Source organism: Pseudonaja textilis, chromosome 2 (assembly GCF_049901715.1).
Source record: "Pseudonaja textilis isolate UNSWEBS1 chromosome 2, rPseTex1.2, whole genome shotgun sequence".
Lineage (NCBI taxonomy): Eukaryota > Metazoa > Chordata > Lepidosauria > Squamata > Elapidae > Pseudonaja > Pseudonaja textilis.
Genome location: NC_141991.1, coordinates 231,687,025 through 231,711,549, shown reverse-complemented (window position 1 = coordinate 231,711,549; position 24,525 = coordinate 231,687,025). Strand labels below are relative to the sequence as shown.

Here is a 24,525-nt window from a genome sequence, read left to right as displayed (position 1 = left end):
TCTGGGAAACCAAAAAGGGTATGTCTATCACTTTTCAGAATTTCTCAACATGGTGTGACTTCTGGCTCCGAAGGCTTTTTTACATAGGAAAGTAGAGAGTGCAGCTTGGCAGTACTCTGGTTTTTGTGAATATCTCTGATTTGTGATTCATACTATGTGACATAATTTGCCAAGCATTTTCATTGCTTATTGAATTAATTTCCATAAAATATACCTGTGCCCACAATGATTGCCATGTTAACTAACTGAAAAGCTGGAATTCAGCATTATATGATATCAATTCAGTAGGCATTGACTGGTTATGTGCCTTCAAGTCTGTGTCAACTCTTAACACCTACATACATTTGTCTTCATCAATAGCTGCCTCTAACCTGGTCTCCCAATGCCTATACCCACTACCACTCTGCTGTTGATTCTCTTTCCTTCCACCTTTCCCTGTTTCTTTGCTTGCTTTTCTGTTAAAATATGGGGGGAACTACCCCTTTATTATTTATAACTAGTAAATAGTATTCATTCAATTTTCAGTTGACAGATGCAGAGGCTTACAATCTGAACAAAATATATATTAAAAATACTGCAACAAAAAAAATCAGAAAACGGACAAAACAAAAAAAGACAATATCTCTGAAACACTCTGATTTTTTAAAAGTTTTGTGAAGGTTCACAGTGGAAAGCTGGGAGGCTATATAAATATTTTTAAATGAATAAATAAAATTGTTGATTAGCTGGTTGATTAAATGATTACATTAAAAAGCTGATCAAATTTCAAGGGGCAGGAAGTTTCATAGTATCTGCTCCACAACAAGAAGGAAAAAAAGGTTCATGGGTCTTCATTCTCTTATTCAATTGAAAGGGGGGAACTACAGGTAACCCTTGACTTACAATCATAATGCAGCCAAAAATTTCTGTTGTTAAGTGAAACATTTGTTAAGTGAGCTTCACCCCATTTTACGACTCAATGAATCACTGTACTTAATCAGTTAGTAACCTGGTTGCTAAGTGAATCTGGTTTCCCTATTAACTTTTGCTTGTTGGAAGGTCGCAAAAGACGACCCACATGATTTTGGCACACAGCATTGGTCCTAAATATGAACCAGCTTCCAAGCATCCGTATTTTGATTCCATGATTATGGGGATGCTGCAAAGGTTGCAACTGAAAAACAGTCACAGGGAGCAATAGAGCAATTAGTTGTCACACAGAGTGGTTGTACACTTTGGTCCCTTTTTTCGGGGCCGTTGTAAGTCGAGGACTACCTGTACTAAAAAGTTCTAATTAGTTCAACTAACTTTCGAAAAATCAGGATTTTAACTCATAAACTTTCGTGCCAGCCACGGCTGGCTGTTGCTACAAGCACTCCTAATCGCTAGGACCTCTCGAAAACTCCACTGCTCACAGGAGGCCTGACCGCACAAGCCTTTAACCCGAAACCCAAGTATTCCGCTCCTAAGCCAGCCTGCAAAGAATGCGCGACAATTGTTGCCCACCATTCGGATCTGCCCCAGACTGGCACAGAAAGCAGAGCGCAAACTTGCTCCCGAGATGGCCAGCATCCCTCCCTCAAACGCGTCCCGGGAAACTCTGCCCGTGTCGAGTTTGGTTCCGGAGGATTCTTTCCCCGAATTGCGGAGGCCGACAACTGGAGGGTTTGGGGTTTTGTTTTTTTACGAGGGGCGAGTTGGGATTAAGCGCTTTTATTTGGGGTTATGTCCCCCATCACGTCGAAGCATATGGGCGAAAGGCAGATTAGTCCCGTCCCCCACCGAGAAATTAAGAGCCGCCTTCGAGATTGGCGGAAACACGTTCACACACACACTTTTATTCCCCCCCTGCGGCGGGCCTTCTCCTGCTTTCGGGCGGCGGGGCGGTTTGCAGGCACGGCCCCGCCATGATAGGCAGGTTGCGGAGGAGCTGGGAGACCTACAAGTACCGCTTCGTGCCCTGGATCGCGCTTAATCTCCGCCATAAGCGCAGGTGAGGGCGAGGGCCGCGTAAGGAAGGGCCCCGTTCGGGGGGAGAACGATACAGAGAAACCGGGAACACCCTTTGCGGGATTCCTGCGGGCGCTGTTCGAAGGCTGCGGGATCTGGGCTGCGGAATTCCGAAGGATCGCATTACTGCCATCCCGTTCTCGCCAGAATTTTGCAACCGGATCGAAGCTTAATCTTTCTCTTTCTTCCTTATCCATATTACTAAACCTTTTCCTTCCTTCCTTCCTTCCTCTCTTTTCAGTACCAATATTTCCGCTTTCTGATAGAAATCTTTGTTTTAACAATCTGCGCCCGTCTCTCCATATATGATGGTGTTTTTTTTTTAAAGGCACACATTCTCTTCATAAGTACGATTAAGTAACTCATTAACTTTGAAGAGTAATTAAAACTCAAAAGGGAGAATTTCTGGTATATGAGGACAATTCTATACTGACAGCAGTTCATGTTCGGTTTAATTGGGTTTTTCTCTCCAACCTGTGTGATTTCTGAATTAACAGACAGGTGTCTGTAATAAGAGAAGTTTGAATTGGTTTTTGGTTTCCTTGAAAACTAATACATATAGCAAGATGAAAATGTTTGGTTTAATATACTGAGTAAAGTTGTAGGGAATTGCAGTCTTATATTTTCACACTCAAAGAATTTTTATTGTCTAATAGGATACTAATGCTTGCAACTGAGATTTACGAAACATGTTTATTTTATAAACATTTCTCTTTGACACTGATCACAAATTATCAGTTTTAAATTGGGGGGCGGGAGGAATTTGCCCTACAATATCCTACTCTTAATCCAGTCATCAATAGAATAGTTAGATTATATTGAGTAATTAAGTCTCTTTGTTTGAAATATGTTTTCATTAGAAGTGATTCTTGTCCCTACTTTTCCTCACACGAAGGCAAAGGTGATGTTTATCAAATACAAATTAATCATAACTGCCAACTAAAAGAGTTGAAACAGGGAGAATGATGTGCATGTTTGTGTAGCTCACAAATTTAGAGTACCATATGGTTTGTGGGCATTTTGATTTCATCAATACCTGGAGAGAACTAACAGAACTGCTGTTGCATCCCAAGGAGACCAGGGATTGTAATTCCACATCTCTGAACTCTAGTCACTATGGGGATATAGTAATTTGCAGATAAGAGGTAAATTGCAACTGCTTTGCTAGCTACATTGACTAAGGCTTTGATTCTCCCATAGTATCTGTCTGAATGGTTCACTCTGGTATTGAAATAGTGTCACCTATTAGAACCTTGGAATGCGCTTCCTCCATAGTAGGGCCTGTCCTCTGGAATGTGGTTCCCCTGAAATTCAAACTTCCCCACCTACTGGGATTTTGAAGGGCCTGGCTTTTTCTCTAACTCTTTGGACAGGATGATTGATGCAGTGGTGGGATTCAAATTTCTTTACTACCCGTTCTGTGGGCATGGCTTGGTGGGCGTAGCAGGGGAAGAATAATGTAAAATCTCCAGTCAGAGGTGGTATTTGCCGGTTCTCCAAACTACTCAAAATTTCCGCTACCAGTTCTCTGGTCAGAACCTGCTGAATACCATCTCTGGATTGATGTCTCTTCCTTCCTTTTTCTTCCCTCTGCCATTGTTCTGACCCAAACCTCATTCAAATCAAAGAAACACAAAGTATATATAAAAGCAAACCTTTTTAATGCATCTCTGAATTCTGTTCATTCACAGCAAAGAGTCATTAAAACTAAATAAGAGCAATCCCTTTCAAGGTTATGAAAGGCTGCCAAGAATACAAGATTAATTGCAGAGAAATATTCCAAACCAAAAGTCTCCAAACACGAACCAGAACAGACGGGACTTCCACAAGAACTTGAAGTTGAAAGAACTTCTTTGCTTTTTGCAAAGAACCCAACCCCTGAGGGCTGGTTTTTATCCCTTATGGGAAGGGCCATCACCTTGCAGCTTTACTCCCGAGTCGCCCTTGCTGCTGCAGCTGCTCTTTCCTTCAAGGAGCCCTGTGCGCACTGGGCACAGGCTCCTTGGGGTCCTCTGCATCACTGTTGCCAGACTTCACAAGCTCCGAAGGCAGCACCCCCCCTCTCCGATAGTCCTGGCCCCATCCCTGCATCACACGCAGGGCCCTCATGTGAGTCCACGTACTCAGAGATCGCTGTCATACGCACCTGCTGCCGGCGAACCACAACAGCCATCATTGTCCCTTTGATTTGTGCTGTTTTTATGTTTCGGTATTATTTGGGTTTTAAAACATATTTTAACAATTGTAAGCTGCCCAGAATCACTGGGAATTGGATAGCATATACATTGAATACATCATCTTCATTATCAGCCAGTAACTTTGTTAACATCTGAAATTTAGAGAAACTGCTGTGGGCCATACATTACAATTTAGCTAATTAGAAATTGAACAACTACAAATGCATCAATTTTATTCTAAAACAAGGGAGTCTCCTATCCTTGGTCTTCCAATTTGCCACTGTGCGCGCGCAAAATCATTCCCCCAGCATTGCCATCCCCACCACCTTCTGGAGCCGAAAAGATTGGGAAATGCTGCACTGAAGCCTTTGTTTTGTTTTCGCCTCTGGTGGGAGAAACACAAGCCATTGAAATCAGTTATTTGCCTAGGAATCTCAACACAAGACAGATGAGATTACAAACTATTTTTCCAGACCAGCCATTCCAGGGCTTTTTTTTAAGGTAGGTTGGGGGAATACAGGACCTTTTCAGGCATTAACAGGTGCTGAGGAGAATCCAGTTAAGGTCTCTGGCCTAGATGATGTATAGGAGTGGACATCCTGTCTATCTGTCTCTGTTTGATATCACACTAGCCATGTTTTGGAAATTATAATCATTAACAATTTAACAAAATTTTCTTATAAAAAAAATAAAAATATTTCTGTATGCTTCCTTCCCTACAAATTTTAAACCGTGACAATTCTTTTACCTTTTCCTCCTATCTTACTTCAGGACTTTGCGGTTTGTGCCAGAAGAATCTAAAGACAAAATTGCTTCTGATGAAAATGTTCTTCAAACATTACTGAAAACATTTAGATCTTTGTTTGTAAATGACTTGAGCAGACAAATGTGCCTTTTGGACCTAATTCCAGAAATTAAATTGAAATATCCAGAAATACATTCAGTGCAATCCCAAATAATACCCAAAGCAATATCCAATGATCAAGAATGCCAAAGAGCCCTTAATCCAGAAGAAGTTCTGTTCAGCACACTAGGATTCAACATTATTCGACAACCCAGTTCACTGGAGTCAGCTGGAATAGGAGTTTTTGTAGCAAAAGGGTTTGTTCCAGAAGGAACAGTCGTATCAATGTATCCTGGTATGGAAATATTATTTTCATATAAATTCATATAGAAACCGCCTTACATTTCATTCATCAGGTGGTGCAGCAGATCATAGCTTTAGGTTTAATCCTTGATTTAATGTTTATATGTGGAGGACACTTTAGAAGGTTTGGGAAGGTGGATGGATGGATAGGTGGGTAGATGGATGGAAGGATGATTAATGGTTTCATGTCTTAATAAAGCAACCCAACTGTTTGCAAGCCACAAACTCAACACTTTCTGAATTGAGTCCTGGATTCCAGGACTTCAGTTGTTGCTCCATTGAAGAATAGCTATGTTTAATTCATTACATATAGATAAGAAATATATACATAAGGATCTAAAATAGCTGCTTTTTAAAAAAAACAGGTACAGTCTATGAAAATCATGAACCCATCTTTTTTCAATCCATTGGCAATCCATTTATATTTAGGTGTATCGATGGTGTACTTATTGATGGAAATAATAGAGGAATCTCAAAGGCTATATACAGGTAAGGCATACTAGCATTGAGTAAATATTAATATAAATAAGGAGCAATTAATAATTATTCCCAATGTTTATACCATATAAAGTTCAGGTAGTATTCAATATGCTACCAAGGAATTGCTATGGATCTTCAGAATACAAAGTGGGTATGAAATAACTAAATTGAAGCCTTTGGGATATCTAGTTGCTGATTTTGCCTTGCAGAAAAAGAAAAATCCACAAATTAAAGTTGTAACAGGAAAGCTCAACACAGCTGAAAGTTGAATATATTACATATTAGCAGAGTAAGTAACTGTGAATTGAGATCGTCCCAAAATTGCTTTTTCAAGAGGCAACTGGCCTTTCTGGTTTTTCTTTGAAGATGTTTCACTTCTTATCCAAGAAGCTTCTTCAACTCTGCTAAAGAAAAACCAGAAAGTATAGTTGTCTCTTGAAAAAGCACCTTTGGGACAACCATGACTGGGATGACTGGGAATCTCCATAGACGTTTATGAATTGAGATGGGAGTAAAATTGGAGACTTTCAATTAAGATCAAATTGTTTTCTTCTCAGACATGAAAAACAAGGAATGGTATTTAATTACATAGTTAAGAAAACGTAATTAAAGACAATACCAGGTTATTATGCAATGAACAACTGATTAATACTAATTAGAGAATCTTGTGGTATGACATTGTCTAAATTTATTTATATTGGCCACCCATCTTATCACATGGTAACCCTGGGCAGCTTATAATCATAAGTTTATGATTTTTGCCTCAACCACTAATGCGGAAAAAGAGGTTTATGAATTTAATGATCAAATGTAAGATGAAAGTGACAGAATATGCAAGCAAAATATGCTGCTTGTGGCTGAAAACTACAATGCCAATGTTAGAAATGTTCAAGGCATAAATGCCGAGACTCAAATTATCATACTTTGGACATATTATACTAAAACCTAGCTCAGTGGAAAAGACTAATGCCGGAAAAGGAAGGAAAGAATTAAAAGAAGAGGATGACCAGCAGCAAGGTGGATGGACACCGTTACAGTGATTATAGGTGCATTGTTGTAAGGCTTAGAGGACTAGGTTGGGAACAGATCATCCTGGAGAAGAAGTGATGGCACGTAATCAAACAATAATCACTAGGGTTTGTGTATTTGTGTTTTGTGTAAGTGATGTGTACCGTGTTTCTCCAACAATACGGCCTCACCCAATAGAAAGTCCCAGCATGTTTTATAGGCATAAAATGAAATTAAGCCCCTCCCCCCAAATTAAGGCCTATATTAAACATACGAAATGGGGGGAATGGCAGAGGGGGCTTGCCGTTAGGAAGTACTTTTGTTGCATACCCGGATATGGTGCTGCCTGTGTTGACCTCGGGGTTGGTGGGGCGCTTCGTATTGGGAGACCTTCCACCACCATTGTTTTCCCTTCTCCCCGTGCTGCCACGGCTTTTAGAGCAATGCCGCGGCATTTGGCGCAGCCACGCGGCATTTGGCACAGCCATGCATGGCCAGTCAGGGCTTCTCCCTGCAACCAGGGCCCAGTGGAGACACTCGGCTTCAGGCGCTCCTGTCGCCGCCGTCCCGGGCATCGTTCGAAGGCAAAGCCCATTCTTTTAAAAACAATGCCCTACTACGACAAAGCCTCCCTGCCCGAGAGGGCAGTCCAACCCCACGTGAGGAGGCGAATCTCCCGGGGCTGCAGCACAGGATTGGTCCAGCCCGGGAGAAGCACCCAGCCGCCATCCCTGCCTGGTGCCAGGCAGAGCGCGAAGAGCTTCACCTGGGGCGCCCAGTGCAGCTGACAGGTGGCCCCTCCTGCCCAGCGGTGGAGCTCTTGCCAAGGCAGTGAGCGCCTTCCTGCTGGGCCCTCCGCTCATCCCGCCAGGGCCGCACCAGAACCAGGTGGGCTGGGCAGAGCTGGGAAAGTGAGCTGTGGGTGCACATCCGCCTGCCAAGTGAAAGAGCCGGGCTGACCCAAGCTTGGCTTCCCAAGTCCCTCCAGCCCGAACCTGAAGGGGCCACCGGGAGAGGCTGCCCGAGGCTGTAATAGCGCCCACCCATCTGCGGACAGGGAGGAAAGGCGATGGCAGCGCTGCTTCCCTGGCCGGCAGGTTCGGCGGAGAGATCCCAAAACCACCCGTCCTTTCCACCCCTCGCTCAGACCGTCCCCGTCCCCACACTTCTCCAAATGCGCCGGCAGCTCCAAACGCTGCAGCCGCATGGGCATCGGGCAAAGGCGCTCGGTGGGGCTCAGCTCGGAGGACGTGGCATGGGCCGTCACTTTGCCTCCCTGTCCAGGGCTGGGTGGATGCTATCACTGCCTTGGGCGGCCTCTCCCAGTGGCCCCTTTGGGGTCGGGCTGGAGGGACTTGGGAAGGAAGCCAGGCTCAGGTCGACCTGGCTTTTTCGCTTGGCAGGCGGGTGCGCAGCCATGGCTCACTTTCCTGGCTCTGCCCAGCCCACCTGGCTCCGGCGCGGCCTTTGTGGGATGAGCGGAGAGCCCAGCGGGGAGGCACTCGCCTTGGCGGGAGCTCTGCTGCCAGGAAGGAGGGCCCATCTGTCAGCTGCGCTGGACACCCTAGGCAAAGCTGTTCGTGTTCTGCCCAGCACCAGGCAGGGATGGCGGCTTGGCGCTTCTCCTGGGGTGGGCCGATCCTGCGCTGCGGCCCCAGGAGATCCACCTCCCCACGTGGGGTTGGGCTGCCCTCTCGGGCAGGGGAGGCTTTGTCGTAGTAGGGCATCGTTTTTAAAAGAGTGGGCTTTGCTTTCAAATGATTCCCGGGACGGCGGCGACAGGAGCGCCTGAAGCCGAGTGTCTCCACTGGGCCCCAGTTGCAGGGAGAAGCCCTGACTGGCCATGCATGGCTGTGCCAAACGCCGCGTGGCTGCTCCAAATGCCTGAAGTTGTGTCTCCCCCGGGCTCCGGTTGCAGGGAGGAACCCTGGCCAGCCCCACATGGCTGCGCCAAATTCTGTGTGGCTGCGCCAAACGCTGCGGCATTGCTCTAAAAGCCGCGGCAGCATGGGGAGAAGGGAAAGCAACGGTGGTGGAAGGTCTCCCGATACGAAGTGCCCACCAATGCCGAGGTCAACATCCAAGCTGTCGCCTCCTGCCCGCCCGAGATTGCAAGGGTTGGTGGAAATTAAGTCACCCCAAAAAAGATGGCCTAGCCATTTTTTCGAGGGTCAAAAAAAAACAATGCCTGGCCTTATTTTGTGAGAAACACGTGTATGTCTCTTGTTAAATGTTTCAACATTTAAGCTAACAAATAAAGCACACTTACTTCCTGGTGCCACAATTTCTGGCCAAGATAATTGCTAATAGGTAGTTGGTGGATAAAATGCTATTTGTATTGATTTCTACAGGATATAATAAAATTACAGAATGACAGGAGTGCTTATACGTTATTTTCTTTCCTTTTTGTTGGAGAGGAATCATAGTGGCAGTTCAGAGTACGGCACTAATTGAATGCAGTTTCTTGCACTCTTCATCTGAAGGACAGGCTGATTGTCACATGCTATGTTTTGACTGTACTCAGCATTTTGAGACCAGCAAAAAAGACAGTTATTCTAGTAGTTCAGAATGCAGATTTTCAGAATTAAAATTCTAATTCTTTTAATTTAAAAGAATCTAAAACAAGTCATTAGTATCACACCATCTCTGCTATAGTTTGCAGAAACAAATATTTAGCTCCACCATTGAAAGGATGTATGTCTGTTGGGTACAGTAATTCAGCTCTAGCAAGTGAATCAGTGGTAGGATTCAAATATTTTTACTACCAGTTCTGTGGGCGTGGCTTGGTGGGTGTGGAAGGGGAAGGATACTGTAAAGTCTCCAGGCAGAGGTGGTATTTGCCGATTCTTTGAACTACTCAAAATGTCCACTATTCGGTTCTCCAGAACTGGTCAGAACCTGCTGAATACCATCTCTGAAGTGAATGTAATTTGTAACTGTCCAAGAAGCAATCAAAAAAGAATGTTATGGCTAATGTTATAATATCATTTAGGTCATGCAGCAAAAGAGATCAAATTGGTCCTTTAAAAATGTGTGATGTCTTTTGGCTTACAACTGCTATGCAGAATCCACTGGCTGTGGGACAATATGTCAATAATTGTTCATCAGGTAAGGCCAATTTTTCTCCTTTGGTTAGATTTAAAAATTGAAATTGTTATGCATGTTGTTAGTCTGCCAAAATATTGTTAGTGGGTTTTCATTTATAGTTTCTGCAAATAGTGGAGGTTTATTCTACATCAGAGAAAAGTCTACTCATCTCCTGAAGAATGGCTTAGATAGTAAAGGGATTGTTTACTTGAATAAATTCAGAAATATATTAATATTCTCTTTTTCGCTTAAGATACTTCTCTTTTTCCTTCAGAAAAAGAAGCAAATGTTTGCTATCAGGAACTGAACATACCTAAATGTTTTCCGGTAGAATTTAAACAGTATCTTCCAAACATAAAATATAGCCATGAAATAGAAAGGTGAGAAATTTGTATTTTTGAATATTTCTGGAATAATTTAATAATTTAAATAGTTAAGCATTCTCAAATATTTGAAGAAGGATATGTCAAGATTGTAACAGGAAAATTTGCTTGCGTTGTTAAAAATATCAATGCACAATTGAGAGACCATCTTCTTTTTCTGCACTATTCAATCTGCAGGCCCTTGAGATGTGTGGTTTTGGTAGCTCTCCGAAATATTGGCCCAGGAGAAGAACTTTTTTCGAACTATTACACAGTTATTTCTTGATGGTCAACTATGGATTTTTACAGTGATTAAACCAAATGTGGTATCTTTTAACAAAGAATACAAAATTTTTATTGAGAGTTAGGTCATGGCTTCAATTATATATTTACTAAGTCAACTTTGTTGGGTTTTTTAAACAGCCTATCTGAAAGCTTTGGTTGAAATTTAAACTTTGTGGATTAATATGGGACATAACTTATTTGGGAAATGCTTGCTACACAAACACCAGTACAAGAGTTGAAATAAACAGTGTTCCCCTGTGTACCTGGCTCCAGCATAGAGACTTCATGTTGTTCATTGTCTCCCTCTGTTGTCTTTTAAATGTATTGGATTTAACACATTTCATATTTTGGGTTTTGAATGGCTTTATCATTTCTTTTACTATTGTTAAAAGAATTTTGTCCATTTAGTTAACTTAAAAAATATAAACCAAAAAATTGCTTATACTTTATGAAAAAATATGTTCTGTCTGACACTCACAAACAGAAATAACAAATCCACGTGCAGGCTGCACTGCAATTCTTTAGAAAGAGAACCCATCCATTCTCTAGACTTATAGCTGCAGAAAGTCATTATAGTTGAATCCTTATTCTCATCAACGGTCCTTGGAATTCTGTACAGAAAAGATTTAGATGAGTAGATAAACATTTTGCTTTCAAATAAATGAGTTTTGAGATCAATTTTGAAATAAATGAGTTTTGAGATCGATTTTGATACATTAAATCCAATAAAAAGACATAGAAACAAACCTGTTAAAAGTAGATATTGTGTCCATTTTAAACTATTTTTAAAGATATGAAATTTAGGTAGATTTCTGAAAACTTTTTTCCAGTGTGATTGCAACAAATACTACATTAATATTCCCCATATAATGAATTAATATTGTTGAGAGCTGTTGATATATCTATATTTTCTGTAGAAAGTTTTTGATGAGTACTACCTGTGTCACTTTTACCAAATTGCATTGCAAATGCATCATTATGTTGATTTTGAAATTTCATAGCTCAAAAATAAATTGCTTAATGCATATATTTTTGAAGTCCACTTCAATACTGTAATCTTATCAAGTTTTTCTTGATGTTATTCCCATTAAAGTTAATGAAGCTTACCTCTGATCCCTAAGAACACCCAATACATTTGTTCAACTTTTTTTTAAGGTCATCTGTATAATAATATAAAGCAGTGGTTTATCATGTTTTGGGGGTTCAGGTATACAATTACATCCCATTTATTTAATAATATTCCTTCCATCACATTAGAAATCACAATTCAGAGAATTTTAGAGAATCTAGAGACTATAGCTTGTCAAATAAACATATCCATGTCATGAAAAGAAAAGTGGAATATGTTTATGTGATTACTTTCCCGGACGCTTCCCAGATACTTCGCCAGATGTCAGCTCCGAAGAGGATGAACCAGTTCAAGGCACATCTGGAGGGGAATTGGTCAATGGCTCCAAGCAGTTGTCTGAAAGGGATTTGGCTGAAGCACAGCGGCAGCAGGACATCCCTGAGGCTTTAGGTGGGGAAAACATGCAGCTGCAGCTGGTCAGTGATGAGGAACTGCCTTCTGCACTTGATCCAAGAACATATAGGGCAGAAAAAAGGCAGCAGAGATCAGCCTGATTACTCATGAGGAAGCAGCCTCACCCCTCTTGATAGGCTGCACCAGAAACTGGCTATTTAGCACAGCAGATAGATGGAAGCAATGTTAGGAATGTGTTTGTTTCCTTGCTGTGTGTTCTTGCCTTGAACTTTGGATCATCTCTCTTCAGCTGTTGCCCTTGCCTTTTCCTGTGGGTTTGCCTTTGTCTTGGAACTTGCCTTTGTCTTGGGACCTTGCTTTTGCCTAGTGGGCTAGACTTGCCTTGAGGACTGGCGTTGGCTTGATTTGGGTAGCCTGTGGGACTTATTGGGGTTGAGCTAGTGCCAGCACAGGGAATTGCTGAGAAATACAATTCGGTCTTGGAAGCCTTAATAAAAAGACTCCTTACACCCGTGGTGTGTGTGTGTGTGTGTGTGCATGAATGAGTGGGACAGCAGAGTTTACAGTGGATACTGCTCCAATTGTTCTGAAATTTCATTACAGCAAATTAAACTTTGGGCAGGTAGTGTTGCAACTCATTAGTAGTTATGAATGCTTTAATCTATTAGATGCTGCACTAATCAAAACAAAAAAACAAAAGTCCCACTCCAAAAGCCAAAAAGTTATGACTGGTATCATTCTCAAGGACTATCACGTTTGTAACACTGTAAGAGATATAACATGGATCTTCTGGCATGTCTAACTGCCATGGTGCAGGAAGGTCCTCCGTAAAGTGTGAAAAAATAGGAACATAAGCAGCATAATAGTACCAGCTTGATCCTTTGTTCCTTTCTATATGGACATCTGTTGGAATACTGTTTTCAATTTCTTCTCGACAACAGGTCATATTGATCCTTTTTACAAGTGGCACATCCTTTTTCCCAGTCTTTTCCATAGTATTAATATAGATTTTGTCATTCAGTTTCCATTTCTTGACAGTTGCAAATGGAGTATTTGATAGCACATTTTAAAAATCTTTGTCCAAAGATTGTCTAAAGGGACAAATAATGTTGCAGGAGGAGAACTTTCATAGGAGAAAAAGGGGTTTCCAGACATTTATTTCTGGAACTGTACACCAGATATTAAAATACAACAAATACAAAATAATGTCCAAAAAAAAAGTGTTTATGTACAAATATTAAAACCAATGCGACAATAGCAACTTCTTCTTAAGCATCAGATATTAAAACTGGTTGCGATTGCCACTAATTTATGCACAGGGTGAAGCAATTTAAACCTAGCAATGGTGGACATGATTGACTGCAGTCCTCAACTGGCCTGAAGCAATAACTAGAATATGCCACTCCCATGGGAAATCATAATCATGATTATTTGCACATTCACTTTCCCATTTATAGACACTGTGCTTGTAACACTGGGCAGTCTTCTAGTGGCTAGGCTATCCACTAATTTACATTCAAAGAGTTTGTTTCAATTAAATAGTATCACTAATGCACTACTGGATGTGAAGTTAACTTGGATCCAATTATTGGTTTTCAAAGAAAAACTGCACAAAATCTAACAGTACAGAGCTCAATACTTCGGAGAATATAATGCAATCTGTAGGTAAGTTTGGCCTGTCTACATAAAGAAGAAAAATGAACACTTAAAAAGCTATCAATGAGAGGATGAAATGGCTAACAAAAGTTGAAGTATTGCTCTATTGCAGCACCAGTTGCACATCCAAGTGAATCTAATGTTCTTTTGGAGTTCCTGTAAGCGATACCTCTACAAACTGCAAATGCCCACCATGAATTTTTGGTTTATACGAATGGATTGAGAACAAGGGAGAACAAAGAATATACTCAGCAATGAACAAAGAAGTCATCACAGTTTGTTAGAAGAATTGTGCTTTACCTATAATGAATCAATGCAATGTAGTTTTCACATGGCTGCAATTTAGCCAGCTTCATTCGGATTCAAACGCAATTCTTTTAATAAACAGTAACAATTTCTCCAGTAAAATGTTTAAAATAGAGAGAAACAGTTTTAAGTCCAGCTTTTAAAAAGAAAAATTCAATAAATAGCTATTTTACATGAATAAAGTCATAGTGGTACAAATTTATGAATGTCACATCAAGCATGCACAAAATGTTACTATACACAGAAGTAGTCAGAAAATATTGAAATAGATATCTAAAAAGATATGCAGAATGTACATATTTACATAATCTTGCAAATTATTGCCTCATTTTAACAAGGAATTAAAAGTAAACATTACCAGCTAGCTAGCCAATAGGCTAAATTAGATCAGCAATTAAAAATCTATTAAAACTAGCCAGAATTCATTGTTCTCTCATACCATTTTTAGAATTTTGGTCAAAAATCTTTATTAAATAACTAAAGTGTCCATTTAACTTGCTGACAATCAAAACTTTAGACGAGAAACTAGACTGTCTCGGTCTTCATTAAGACCCCAGCAATGCATAGATAAACTGAACATATAGTACTGCATCAGTTGATGAGAATGGGTGTGTTCATTTAAGTGCAACTGGTATAAGCATTCATACATTTTGTGTGATGATTTTTATACAAACCAGCCACTGGAAAAACCCATACAATGAATGTATAACAAAAGGAAAAAATACGGCCAGTATTTTACAAAATTAAATAAGATGTGTTAAGATAAAACCCCCACAAGATACAGCATTCAGCACAAATTACAGCAACAGGAAGCTGACAATTTGACTGAAAGTATCAGAATATGACCCAGGGCCAAGGCTACCATTATTGTGTACTGTATTAGACCGACAAGTTTCAGATGTATATTTTACAACAGATCACCATTAACATATATATGTGGTAATTTAATTCTAAGAATGGTTAAAATGTGCTATTTGAGAAACTCAAAACTTTTGATAGTGATTCCCAGCACTCTGCTGTTGCTCAAGATGCTAATACAGTCTGTAGAAACATAAAGTACACTCCTTTTGAATTATTAACCAAGGTGTCCTTTTTTGATATACAACTATGAAGCAATTTACTATCAGTACTGAAAAAAAAAACCTTAAAATCAGTTGTAACAAAATTAAATATAACACTGGCAAGTTTTATAATTGATACCCAGTTTTAGTGAACTTTCACAAATCCTTCAACACAGAACAATCTTGTCAAAGATTTCTCTCTGGAATATTAATATACTTAAGTCTGAATAAATTCAGGAAGAAAACTACACTAATGGCTGAAAATGATCCAAAGACCCATTGCATCATCACCATCTATTAATCTATAATTTTTCATGCTATTTTGAACTGCCATGTTCTGAAGTAAAGACAAACCCCAAGATGTAATTCATTAGAGGAGTGAGGAAATTGTATCATTCTTAGTGGCTTTAAGCAGTGTTAGATAATACTTGATGTTTTCAGATTCTATTCCTCAGAAATATAAATATCCTCCACCCCAGCTTGAACAGTACACATTTTTTTCAGCCAATATGTTAAAAGTACACAAAACCTTTGGACAGTATAACTATTTTTGTATAAGGTAGCCGTGGCCTGTAAGAGCATCTAAGCTTCTCCTCAGACTTTGCTCTTACTGTCTTTTGTGCTAGTATCCACCAAGATGAATCTGTTGTTTTGTAAACTGAAGTGCTCTGGTTTAATATCAGATGACAGAAGCTTCCATTTTAAAATATCCTTGTGTAGTTGTGCAGTTTAAATTAAAGAAATGTTTCCCTGCTTTTGATTTTTTTAAAAATGCTACATTAAGCAAGGATCAGAACTTGTACCTGTAAACAAATGTTATTCCACTGCATCCATTAGGGCAGAAGCAACCTAGAACAAAAACCCATTCTATTAAGTTCAGAACTTCTGTGCTGGTTTTGAGACAGCAGTCTCTCTACGGTTTTACAAAGAAAGGAAGCAGAGTTTAAAGCTGCATCACATAGTTCTCTTAGTCCCGAACTCTGCTATATATTATATGAAGTTTCCACATTTATGGATTGGAAAAAAAAGTGAAATTATTCTTGATAAATCAAGATATAGTTCTGTACATAAAGACATCACTGATGTCATATAGTTCAAACTTCCAGTGAAAGACTAAGCAAACCTGATCAACTCATCAAGTTTACCACAAACTGCCAACAGTGTTCACTGTCTTTAATTTGCTGCTTGAATTCATTCTGAATGAAGGGCAGTGTGCTGGTGTAACGCATGGGCACTGATAAAACCATTTGTCTCATTTGCCGATAGACTGCTGAAGTCAGCTACCGAGACCGCCATTTTGGCACTGGTAATATGATGTGTATGATTCTCAAAATCAACAGCCAAGTTGTTCACTGAAACTTCATTCATGAAGGACTCCGGGACTGCAATTCCCATTTTCAATCTCTTGGCAGGCCTTTCAGATTCTTCACTGCACATGTTCATGGTGTTTAATTCAGAATGATAAAATCCAGTTTCAAATAAATTAAAACAATCACTTTCACCATTACTAGGTAAGTTAAGCAAATCTTCTGTTACGACAGGCACATGATTAACTGCTGTTCGGGGCAAACTGTCCAGAGAAGGGAAGGCGTCCTCTGAGTTCACATCTGTAGAATGGCAGACTGTAGCTACGCTGTTGGTCAGTGCTAGAAGACAGAAAAAAAGATGTTGTACAAGATGTAACCATTTCCCTGACCTATAGTCATACTAAGCTCTCCTAATTTACCTTTTAATTTACCTGTCAAATCATTGGCAGTGATTGAATTCAGGAGGCTTAGTTGTTGATCAGGAATGGGCTCTAGTCTATTATTAGACATTATGGCTGAAGAAACGGCACCACCTAAAGCTTCTGCTTCATCTACCAACCGATCCATATAGTCCCTTCAAGAAAGTGATGATAGAGAGATTATTTAACAAAATCCATTTGGAAAGTATAATGATGTACTATTATTGTGAGAAATTCTAAAAGAGATATTAAGCACAAATCTTCTTCCAAAGTCTTTCAACTTACGTGACTCCAGGATGGTGGTTGTACCTCTTTTTTCCAAATCTTGTTTGTTGAGCAAAGTAATCGTATCGTTCAGATTTCTTCCACATGTAATAAAATGCTACACATTCAGCAACTGTCCTGGTCCTCACCTAAAGACGGAAAAAAATAGGCTTAATGCTTGTGGTAAATTCTTATGCGGAAAGAGTACAAATGATCAAATACTTGGCAAATTGTTAGTACTTGGAAAACTATGAATTACTAGTTTGATTCCAGTATGATACCCCTGCAAATATATCAGCTGTTAGCACTGAAGCAAGGAATGAATTTACTACAGATAGTCTTCAATCTATGGCCATTTGTTCAGCAGCTGTTCAAAATTCAACAACAGTGTTGGAACAAAAGGACTTAAAGCAGTGCAGCACACTCTTGATTTCATGTGTGGTATGCATGGGCCTTCCCCAAATGCACCCATACTCCTTATCTTAGACTCTACCAACTTAAGACCCACAAAGTCACTTAATAACTGCAATTGGGAAAGCTGACAGAGGAGTCATGATGTGTCACTTAACGACTGCTTGCTCAAGAACTGAGATTCTGCTCTCAATTGTGATCATAAATTGAGAACTATCTAACGTAAAATGGTGGTTTTCTGTCCAAGTATTTTAAGTTTGTTATAGCATGTTCCAATACAGTCTTTATCTTCTTCCTTAACCGGATGGCTAACAGAAAGCACTCTCCTCTAAATATGGGTTAAATCTTACTCAGGTATTCATAAATTTAATCTACTACACATCTATACTACACATTAAGTGGCAAAATCAGAACTATAATCTTATTTAATTGACGAAAACTATAATTGTCCTAGACTGTAGGATTCAAGAACTTCCTACAGAGTGGTTTGGTGGTATGCACATACAATACAGTTTTACAGTGCACAAATTACAAAGAAAATCTATGTTTAAATTTTTTTGCCCAAAGCACTTAATTCTTATAAGAGTAATGCTAAGTGAGGGGGTGGGAGGGAATCTAAAACAATTTTTTAAAATCTCTTAAAATACTTTTTTTTAATAAAATGTCATAGTTTTAAATATATTTTTATAGATTTGGTTAAGCCTCAGAGTTCCAGAATTTGGATGATTCACAATTTAGAGAAAGAGGGAGAGAGAGGGGGGAGGGGGGAGGGGTTAGGGTTGGTAAAGGACCCAGATTGTTGGGGGCAATATGCTGACTTCGTAAACCGCTTAGAGCGGGCTGTAAAGCACTGTAAAGTGCTATCTTCAGATTTAGTTGCTCATGTCTTGCGTAACTAGCCAAAGAAACCAACATTTATACTGTAGAGAACTCCATCCACTTTCCTAGGCTCAATTTCCAAGGAACCCCAGACTACAACAAAGGACATCACCTCACTTAACACAGTGGAGTCAGCCCATCTGATGACCTACCCAGAGTAGACATAAGTGACAAACAAATAAATAACTTTTCCAATATGCCTGAAGGCATTTCCCTATCTTTCCTCAAAGGGTTGCTGTTATTCACCAAACAGGAGTCCGTAGCTGTAAAAATCACAGAAAAGAACTGACACTTCCTCACTACTATCACCATCTTGTGGGCTTCATGGTATTTTGTTTCTGGGTTTACACTATTGTTGCTCTAGAGACTTTTTCACTGGCTTATTTTCCCTTTTCTCAGAAAACCAGATCATTTCTTGGGTTTAGAATCTTTACAAGAGTATTCTCCTCCAGCACTATTCCAAGTTGACCAAGTGCAAGACTGAACTGTCACATTATCATGGAAATCCCCAAAGACCTCTGCAAACACTTTGGATCCATTAGGAGCTTACATGGACAAATCTAATGGATTCGCTACTCTTGCAAAGTCCATAAGTTCATGATCCACAGTGGACAAGGAAGTGATAGCAAAGGACATCAATATAATGAATGTTTTTGGAGTTGGTTTATTTAAATCATTAATTTTCAAATTCCTTGAAATATTTGAAATTATACACTATTCATAATACACTTTCATTTTCTTACGTAGTTCTGCATAATAAAATTATTTTCAAAAAGCCTCAAGTGGTAATTTAATGTTTGTATGAAACAGCAAAACATACTTGTGAGTATAGCAGCTAGTTAAAAATATAAAAAGAGGCACACTCATTTACTAGATGGATAATTCACATGCAAATGACCAATTAATTATATACTTGTAAATTATAATGTCTATAAAATTGTAAATCCCTTGTTTACTCATTTGTATCCTACTCTTTTATCCCCCTTTGTCCTTTTTCCTTCCCTCTTTATATATTTCTCTGTTTAATACATTTTAATCAAAACTGGTTGACAAAAATATGCTGTTTATGTTGTTTTACATATTTTGTCCAACTACTCAAATGTTAACAACTTTATCATTAATAAATTATTCCTATATCTGCTCACCTTATTTTTTTGTATAAGATGAAAATCTTTCCCATATATTAGAAGTGCATGTTCAAAGTTTCTACATTCTTCTTCTGTCCAAGCTGTCATATCTTAAGAGGGAGAGTAAGAGAGAAACTAATGAGCATTTGATATTTTGACAAATCAGCAAGCATTTGGTCTCAACAGTTGAAAAATAAAGAAAACCTTTTCAACAAACTTGCCTGGTTTATACAGCAAAGTAAACCATAACACGTGGAATCAGCCCAACTGATGACCTACCCAGAGTGGATGTAACATGGTTTATTTGATTACCTTGTGTTTGGAAGTTACTATGGTTTGTAAGCTGTAGTTTATATCTTAGGCTGAAGTGCGAACTTAGCCAACAATAGTAATCCATAAGCAGAAATGGTATTCCATCATTGCAGCAGGAACTCAATAGGCAGGGAAGAACATTTACGGCTAATGATGAGGTCATGCATACGTAACTGTATATTTCATACAATGTCATTGTTTCAAGCATTCTTTCTTGTTATCTGACTAGTATTGTAACAATGATAAAGAATGGTGAATGTCTGGTGAATGTTACATGGAACGCTCCAACTGTTACTTTTGCATCATTCTGATTACTTTTCTGCAGTTTGTTCAGGTATTACAAAAACACAAGGAACTGTATTGAATAACAGTCATCATAATCCATGTCTGAACTTTATGATTTAACAGTATTTAACGTATAAACCTCTTGATAAGAGTACTTACCCTGTGATGTCTTTCCATTTGAACAGTATTTCTCAATAGCTTCCTTTAGATTGTGGTCACACTTGAAGAGTTCATAGAGTGCCTAGTAGAGATTGCAATATTTCTTGTTTAACCAGTCAAAAGAAACATACACAATCCAGCAACTGTAATCTCATTGTCAGTCAAATGTTTCTATTATAAGGTTATTTACCCACTTCAAATAAAACAGTGCAGAGTGTAAACAGGCTGGATCAAAACCTCTTCCAACCACTAAATGCTGCTTTATCCTACTGGTAAACCATTATGGAAGAAGCTAAATGAACACTACTTTCTGCACTATTTTGGAAAGTCCTTCAATTCTCCAGAACAGACTGCCAGAGATCACTAAGAGAAGGTGAGGAGAAAGTTATCTTCCTTCTGCAATCAATGAGATGAACCTCCCATGTAAATGGAGTGATGGGGGGTGGGGGGGTGGGAGGAAGGGAACGGGGGGGGGAGCAAAGGACAAAATATTATTTAGAACACTGAGAGATGCCCCATAGGAAAAAGATAAATCAATGAACGTAGCTTCCCCTTCATCCCTCCTCTGGCCAGAATCTCCTTGGATCTCCATTGTTTCAAAAAGAGCAGCAGCAATAGCAAAGCACTTAGACTTATATACTACTTCATAGTGCTTTTATAGCACTCTCTAAGCAGTTTACAGAGTCAGCATATTCTCCCAGCAATCTGGGTCTTCATCTGGGAAGCAAAAATGAACCAAACCCTTCTATAAACAAAGTAACTTTAACCCTTTATATAAAGACAAAGAATAAGATCTGATATAGATATGAAATATATTAGGGGGGGAAGCAAACATATTTGGTTTTGCATACCTAAGAATAAAAAAAGAGTTAAGAGTGGCAAATTGTACAGAAATAAGATTAAAACATACTTGTTCATTGTCCCGGGTATGCACTCCATCAGGAATTCTGCCAATTATTTTTTCATTTCCAGTTCTTACAGAAGTTTCAAAAAGGTATTCTTTAACTTTATTTTCTGAAATAATATCAGGTTGCCAAAGTAGCTGGTCCTCATTTTCATATGCTATTAAGAAATATTGAAATATCGATGAGACCAACTGACTAGCAATTCAGCAATCCTCAGCAATTATTTGCATATATTACTGGAGAGTAAGATATGCAAAGAAATATACAATTTATAAGAATCTGCTTTAAAACTAACATTTTATGACCTACACTCTGGTATGATAAAAGTTGTGACTTTTCGCTGGGATAATTGTTGTCATATCTTTTCAATGTTCTTAGGCTACACATACTCATTTTCACAATGTTTCTGAGGAGCTGTATTATTACATAGGTAGTCCTTGACTTACGACCACAATTGAGCCTAAAATTTCTGTTGTTAAGTAAGACATTTGTTAAGTGAATTTTCCCCCAATTTATGACCTTTCTTGACACAGTTGTTAACTGAATCTAGCTTCCCCATTGACTTTGCTTGTCAGAAGTTTGCAGAAGGTGTTCACAGTGGCCAAGCATCTGAATTTTGATCACATGATCATGGTCATAACTCACATTTTTTCAGTGCTGTTGTAACTTTGAACGGTCACTAAACAAACTGTTGTAAGTTGAGGAGTACCTGTACTCCTGCTATTTAGTATATATGTTACCACAAATATTAAGATTTGCTTTTCAAAAATAATAACTGCAGCATTTTTAAAATTTAAAGTAAAATAAAATGTTTAATAATATTTTAAAAATAGCATTTTAAAAAAGAACCATATATACTTTTTTCTATGAAAATGTTTCAGCACCTTATTTTTTTGTAATCTCCAGCTTTTCTTTAATTTTGCAGACTTAATATTAGACTATTATAATGAATAATTACTAAATACTTAAGTGGCCAGTAGAAAGTCTACCACAGGATTATCTAAAATAAGAGAGCAATGCAAACATGAAAAATTGATTATATAGGAAGAAAAGTTCTTTTCCTATTCTAAGAAACCTTGTTTGTATCTTCTGAAAATTCTAGCATGCATCAAACTGAATACTAAAATAATTGAAAATATTTTTCTATACCTTGATCAAGTATAAAATAAAACAAAGATATGTGAAAATAATCAATTCATGTTTAGAATTTTATTTATTTATTTAAACCATGTCTTGATTATTTTTACAAATAACTCAATGAACTCAAAAGTGCTTTTTTCAAAAGGCAACTGGACTATTTTTCCTTGAGGAAGAAGAACAAGAAGTTGTGCTTCTCATCCAAGAAGCTTCATTGGTTCTGGGAGGATGGTGGGGGTGATGGTGAGAAGTCTCTTCTATCCCCCATCCAGTGCAGGGCCTCATAGCACTGGTGCCCTGCCTCTCCAGACACTCATATACCCTGTTCCTTGCAGCAGCAACCCCAAGCCCCAACCCCACATCCCATCTCTCCACTCCACTGCATTCTCCCACCCAGCATCAGCTATCCTTAGAACCAATCACTTTTGTGCTGCAACTCCCCCACCAGTCATACTCCTTTACACATCTGGCAATAGCCGCCCCCAAGTGCTGCTGCACTTGTGTGTCACTTCTCCGGCCACCCAATCACCCCTTTGTTCCCTCCCCCACCCTGCAGCAGCAACTTCCTGCTGGCTTCCCCACTGACTCTGGTTGTTGAAAGCCAGCAGGAAGTTGAGAGGAGATGTTCTACAACTTTCATTTAATGACAGCAAAGGGGACTGCAGAAATTGTCATTGCTAAGAGATGCAGCCATGTGACATCATGCTTTATGACTGCATCACTTAGCAGCAGAAATTCCAGTCCCAAATGCCATTGTAACTTGAGGGCGGCCTATAGTCAACTGTTAGGATGCAACTGAGATGCTAATATTTAATATATGAACAGTCCAGAAACCCTCGCATTTTAGTCATCTTCAAATACCACCTAGTTAACTAAATAAATGGAATTATAATTACTCCCTTTTTATTGATAAGAATGTTTGGTCTTATACTGTAAAGAAGAGTTTTATTCTTGATTATATCTGCATATTTATCTAATATTTTAAATTATGTACTCCCATATATTCTCATTCATAAGCTAGAGCAGCGGTCGCCAACCGGTGGGCTGCAGCCCATTGATGGGCTGTGAGAAAATTTTGTTGGGCCACAGAGAAATCTCACCCCCAGAGCACCCCCCCCCCAAAGCAATTAATCTAGGCTGCACAGAAACACAAGGCTGCGCAGCCCACATGGCCCACAGGAACCCTCCCCGCCCACTCACTCCTTACCAGGCAAACTTGCTTGCTAAATTGCTATTTTTTCTTTTTCCGGCCATCATCTGTTCTGCTGTGCGGAGAGATTTAGATTAGCTAGGAAGCAGGAAATGGTTAGATTTCTTGCTTTCTAGCTAATCTTTAGATCTTTGGCTCTGCTTTTAAGCACAGCCGAACCTTCCTTAGGACTGAAGTTTCTATTATTCGGTGCAGACTCACGGCAAACAAATTGAGAGACTGAGCTAGCTGATGGCAGATAGATAGATCACTGAATGATTTTGTGAGCAACTCAATCTGACTGCCTGCTTTGCCTGATTTTGAGTAAAAGTTGCTCTTTTTTTAATAAAAAGTTCAATATTTACATACATGGTGTGTTGTGAGTTAATTTTGTGAGTCTGCTTGCTAGCAAATTTTATGAGTTTGCTTGCAAGCAAATTTTATGTCACAGATTGAGCTGGCCAATGGCAGATAGATAGATCTCTGAATGAATCTGTGATTCTGTGAGCAACTCCATCTGCCTGCCTGCTTTGCCTGATTTTGGGTAAAAGTTGCTCTTTTTTAAAATAAAAAAATCAATATTTACATACATGGTGTGTTGTGAGTTAATTTTGTGAGTCTGCTTGCTAGCAAATTTTATGAGTTTGCTTGCAAGCAAATTTTATGTGACAGACTGAGCTAGCCAATGACAGATAGATAGATCTCTGAATGAATCTGTGATTCTGTGAGCAACTCAATCTCCCTACCTGCTTTGCCTGATTTTGGGTAAAAGTTGCTTTTTTTTATAAAAAATTCAAAATTTATATAAATATTTATAATATTTACATATAAGCCATGCCTAGCCAGTAATATGACCACCAAGACACACCCACAAATTAGGCCATGCCCACAGAACTGGTTAGTGGTGCCTGGGATCTCAAATTATGAGTCTGGTGGTCCCTGAGGTCCAAAAGGTTGGCGACCCCTGAGCTAGAGGTCAAGGAGAGCATGAAATGGGATTGGTGACTGGCTAAAGATGTTAAAGTAATAATCATGTCTGAATAAATTAAAATTTCAATTAGCAGACCTCAGTTGTAAAAAACTGCATTTC

The 24,525-nt window shown here is 39.2% G+C and overlaps 2 protein-coding genes across 21 annotated transcripts in view; one reads left to right on the top strand and one right to left on the bottom strand.

Annotated features, from left to right (window-relative positions):
* The first annotated feature begins 1,794 nt into the window (after positions 1–1,794).
* On the top strand, positions 1,795–11,564 carry SETD9 (SET domain containing 9). Of its 2 annotated transcripts, none has more exons than XM_026716796.2 (6): positions 1,795–1,972; positions 4,938–5,305; positions 5,679–5,802; positions 9,794–9,909; positions 10,163–10,268; positions 10,449–11,564. In XM_026716796.2, the coding sequence occupies exons 1-6, from the start codon at positions 1,887–1,889 to the stop codon at positions 10,534–10,536; spliced, it is 888 nt and encodes a 295-aa protein (XP_026572581.1). In that variant the 5' UTR covers positions 1,795–1,886; the 3' UTR covers positions 10,537–11,564. The 2 variants fall into 2 exon arrangements, with proteins under 2 accessions (XP_026572581.1, XP_026572589.1); XM_026716804.2 differs by lacking the exon at positions 1,795–1,972 and adding an exon at positions 2,995–3,134.
* Positions 11,565–14,110: 2,546 nt separating this feature from the next.
* The window catches only part of MIER3 (MIER family member 3), a 28,545-nt gene continuing 18,130 nt past the window's right edge, over positions 14,111–24,525 (bottom strand). For 10 of the 19 annotated variants that reach the window (XM_087927267.1, XM_087927276.1, XM_087927278.1 and 7 more), the window contains 6 exons: positions 21,115–21,266; positions 20,205–20,286; positions 19,467–19,558; positions 17,053–17,180; positions 16,780–16,922; positions 14,111–16,687 (listed from right to left, as the gene is read on the bottom strand). In XM_087927267.1, coding sequence (XP_087783393.1) covers positions 16,233–16,687; positions 16,780–16,922; positions 17,053–17,180; positions 19,467–19,558; positions 20,205–20,286; positions 21,115–21,266 — 1,052 coding nt within the window. In that variant the 3' untranslated portion in view covers positions 14,111–16,232. Of the gene's footprint in view, positions 16,688–16,767; positions 16,923–17,052; positions 17,181–19,466; positions 19,559–20,204; positions 20,287–21,114; positions 21,267–24,525 lie in introns of all 19 variants that reach the window. The other 9 variants (XM_087927280.1, XM_087927266.1, XM_087927270.1 and 6 more) reach the window with 1 other exon arrangement.

Bases quoted from the DNA above. Each gene is read 5' to 3' on its own strand.
- SETD9 (XM_026716796.2), top strand. From the start codon at position 1,887: ATGATAGGCAGGTTGCGGAGGAGCTGGGAGACCTACAAGTACCGCTTC. The intron at 5,306-5,678 runs GTATGGAAATAT...TAAAAAAAACAG, and splicing joins AGTCGTATCAATGTATCCTG to GTACAGTCTATGAAAATCAT. The intron at 10,269-10,448 runs GTGAGAAATTTG...TTCAATCTGCAG, and splicing joins TATAGCCATGAAATAGAAAG to GCCCTTGAGATGTGTGGTTT.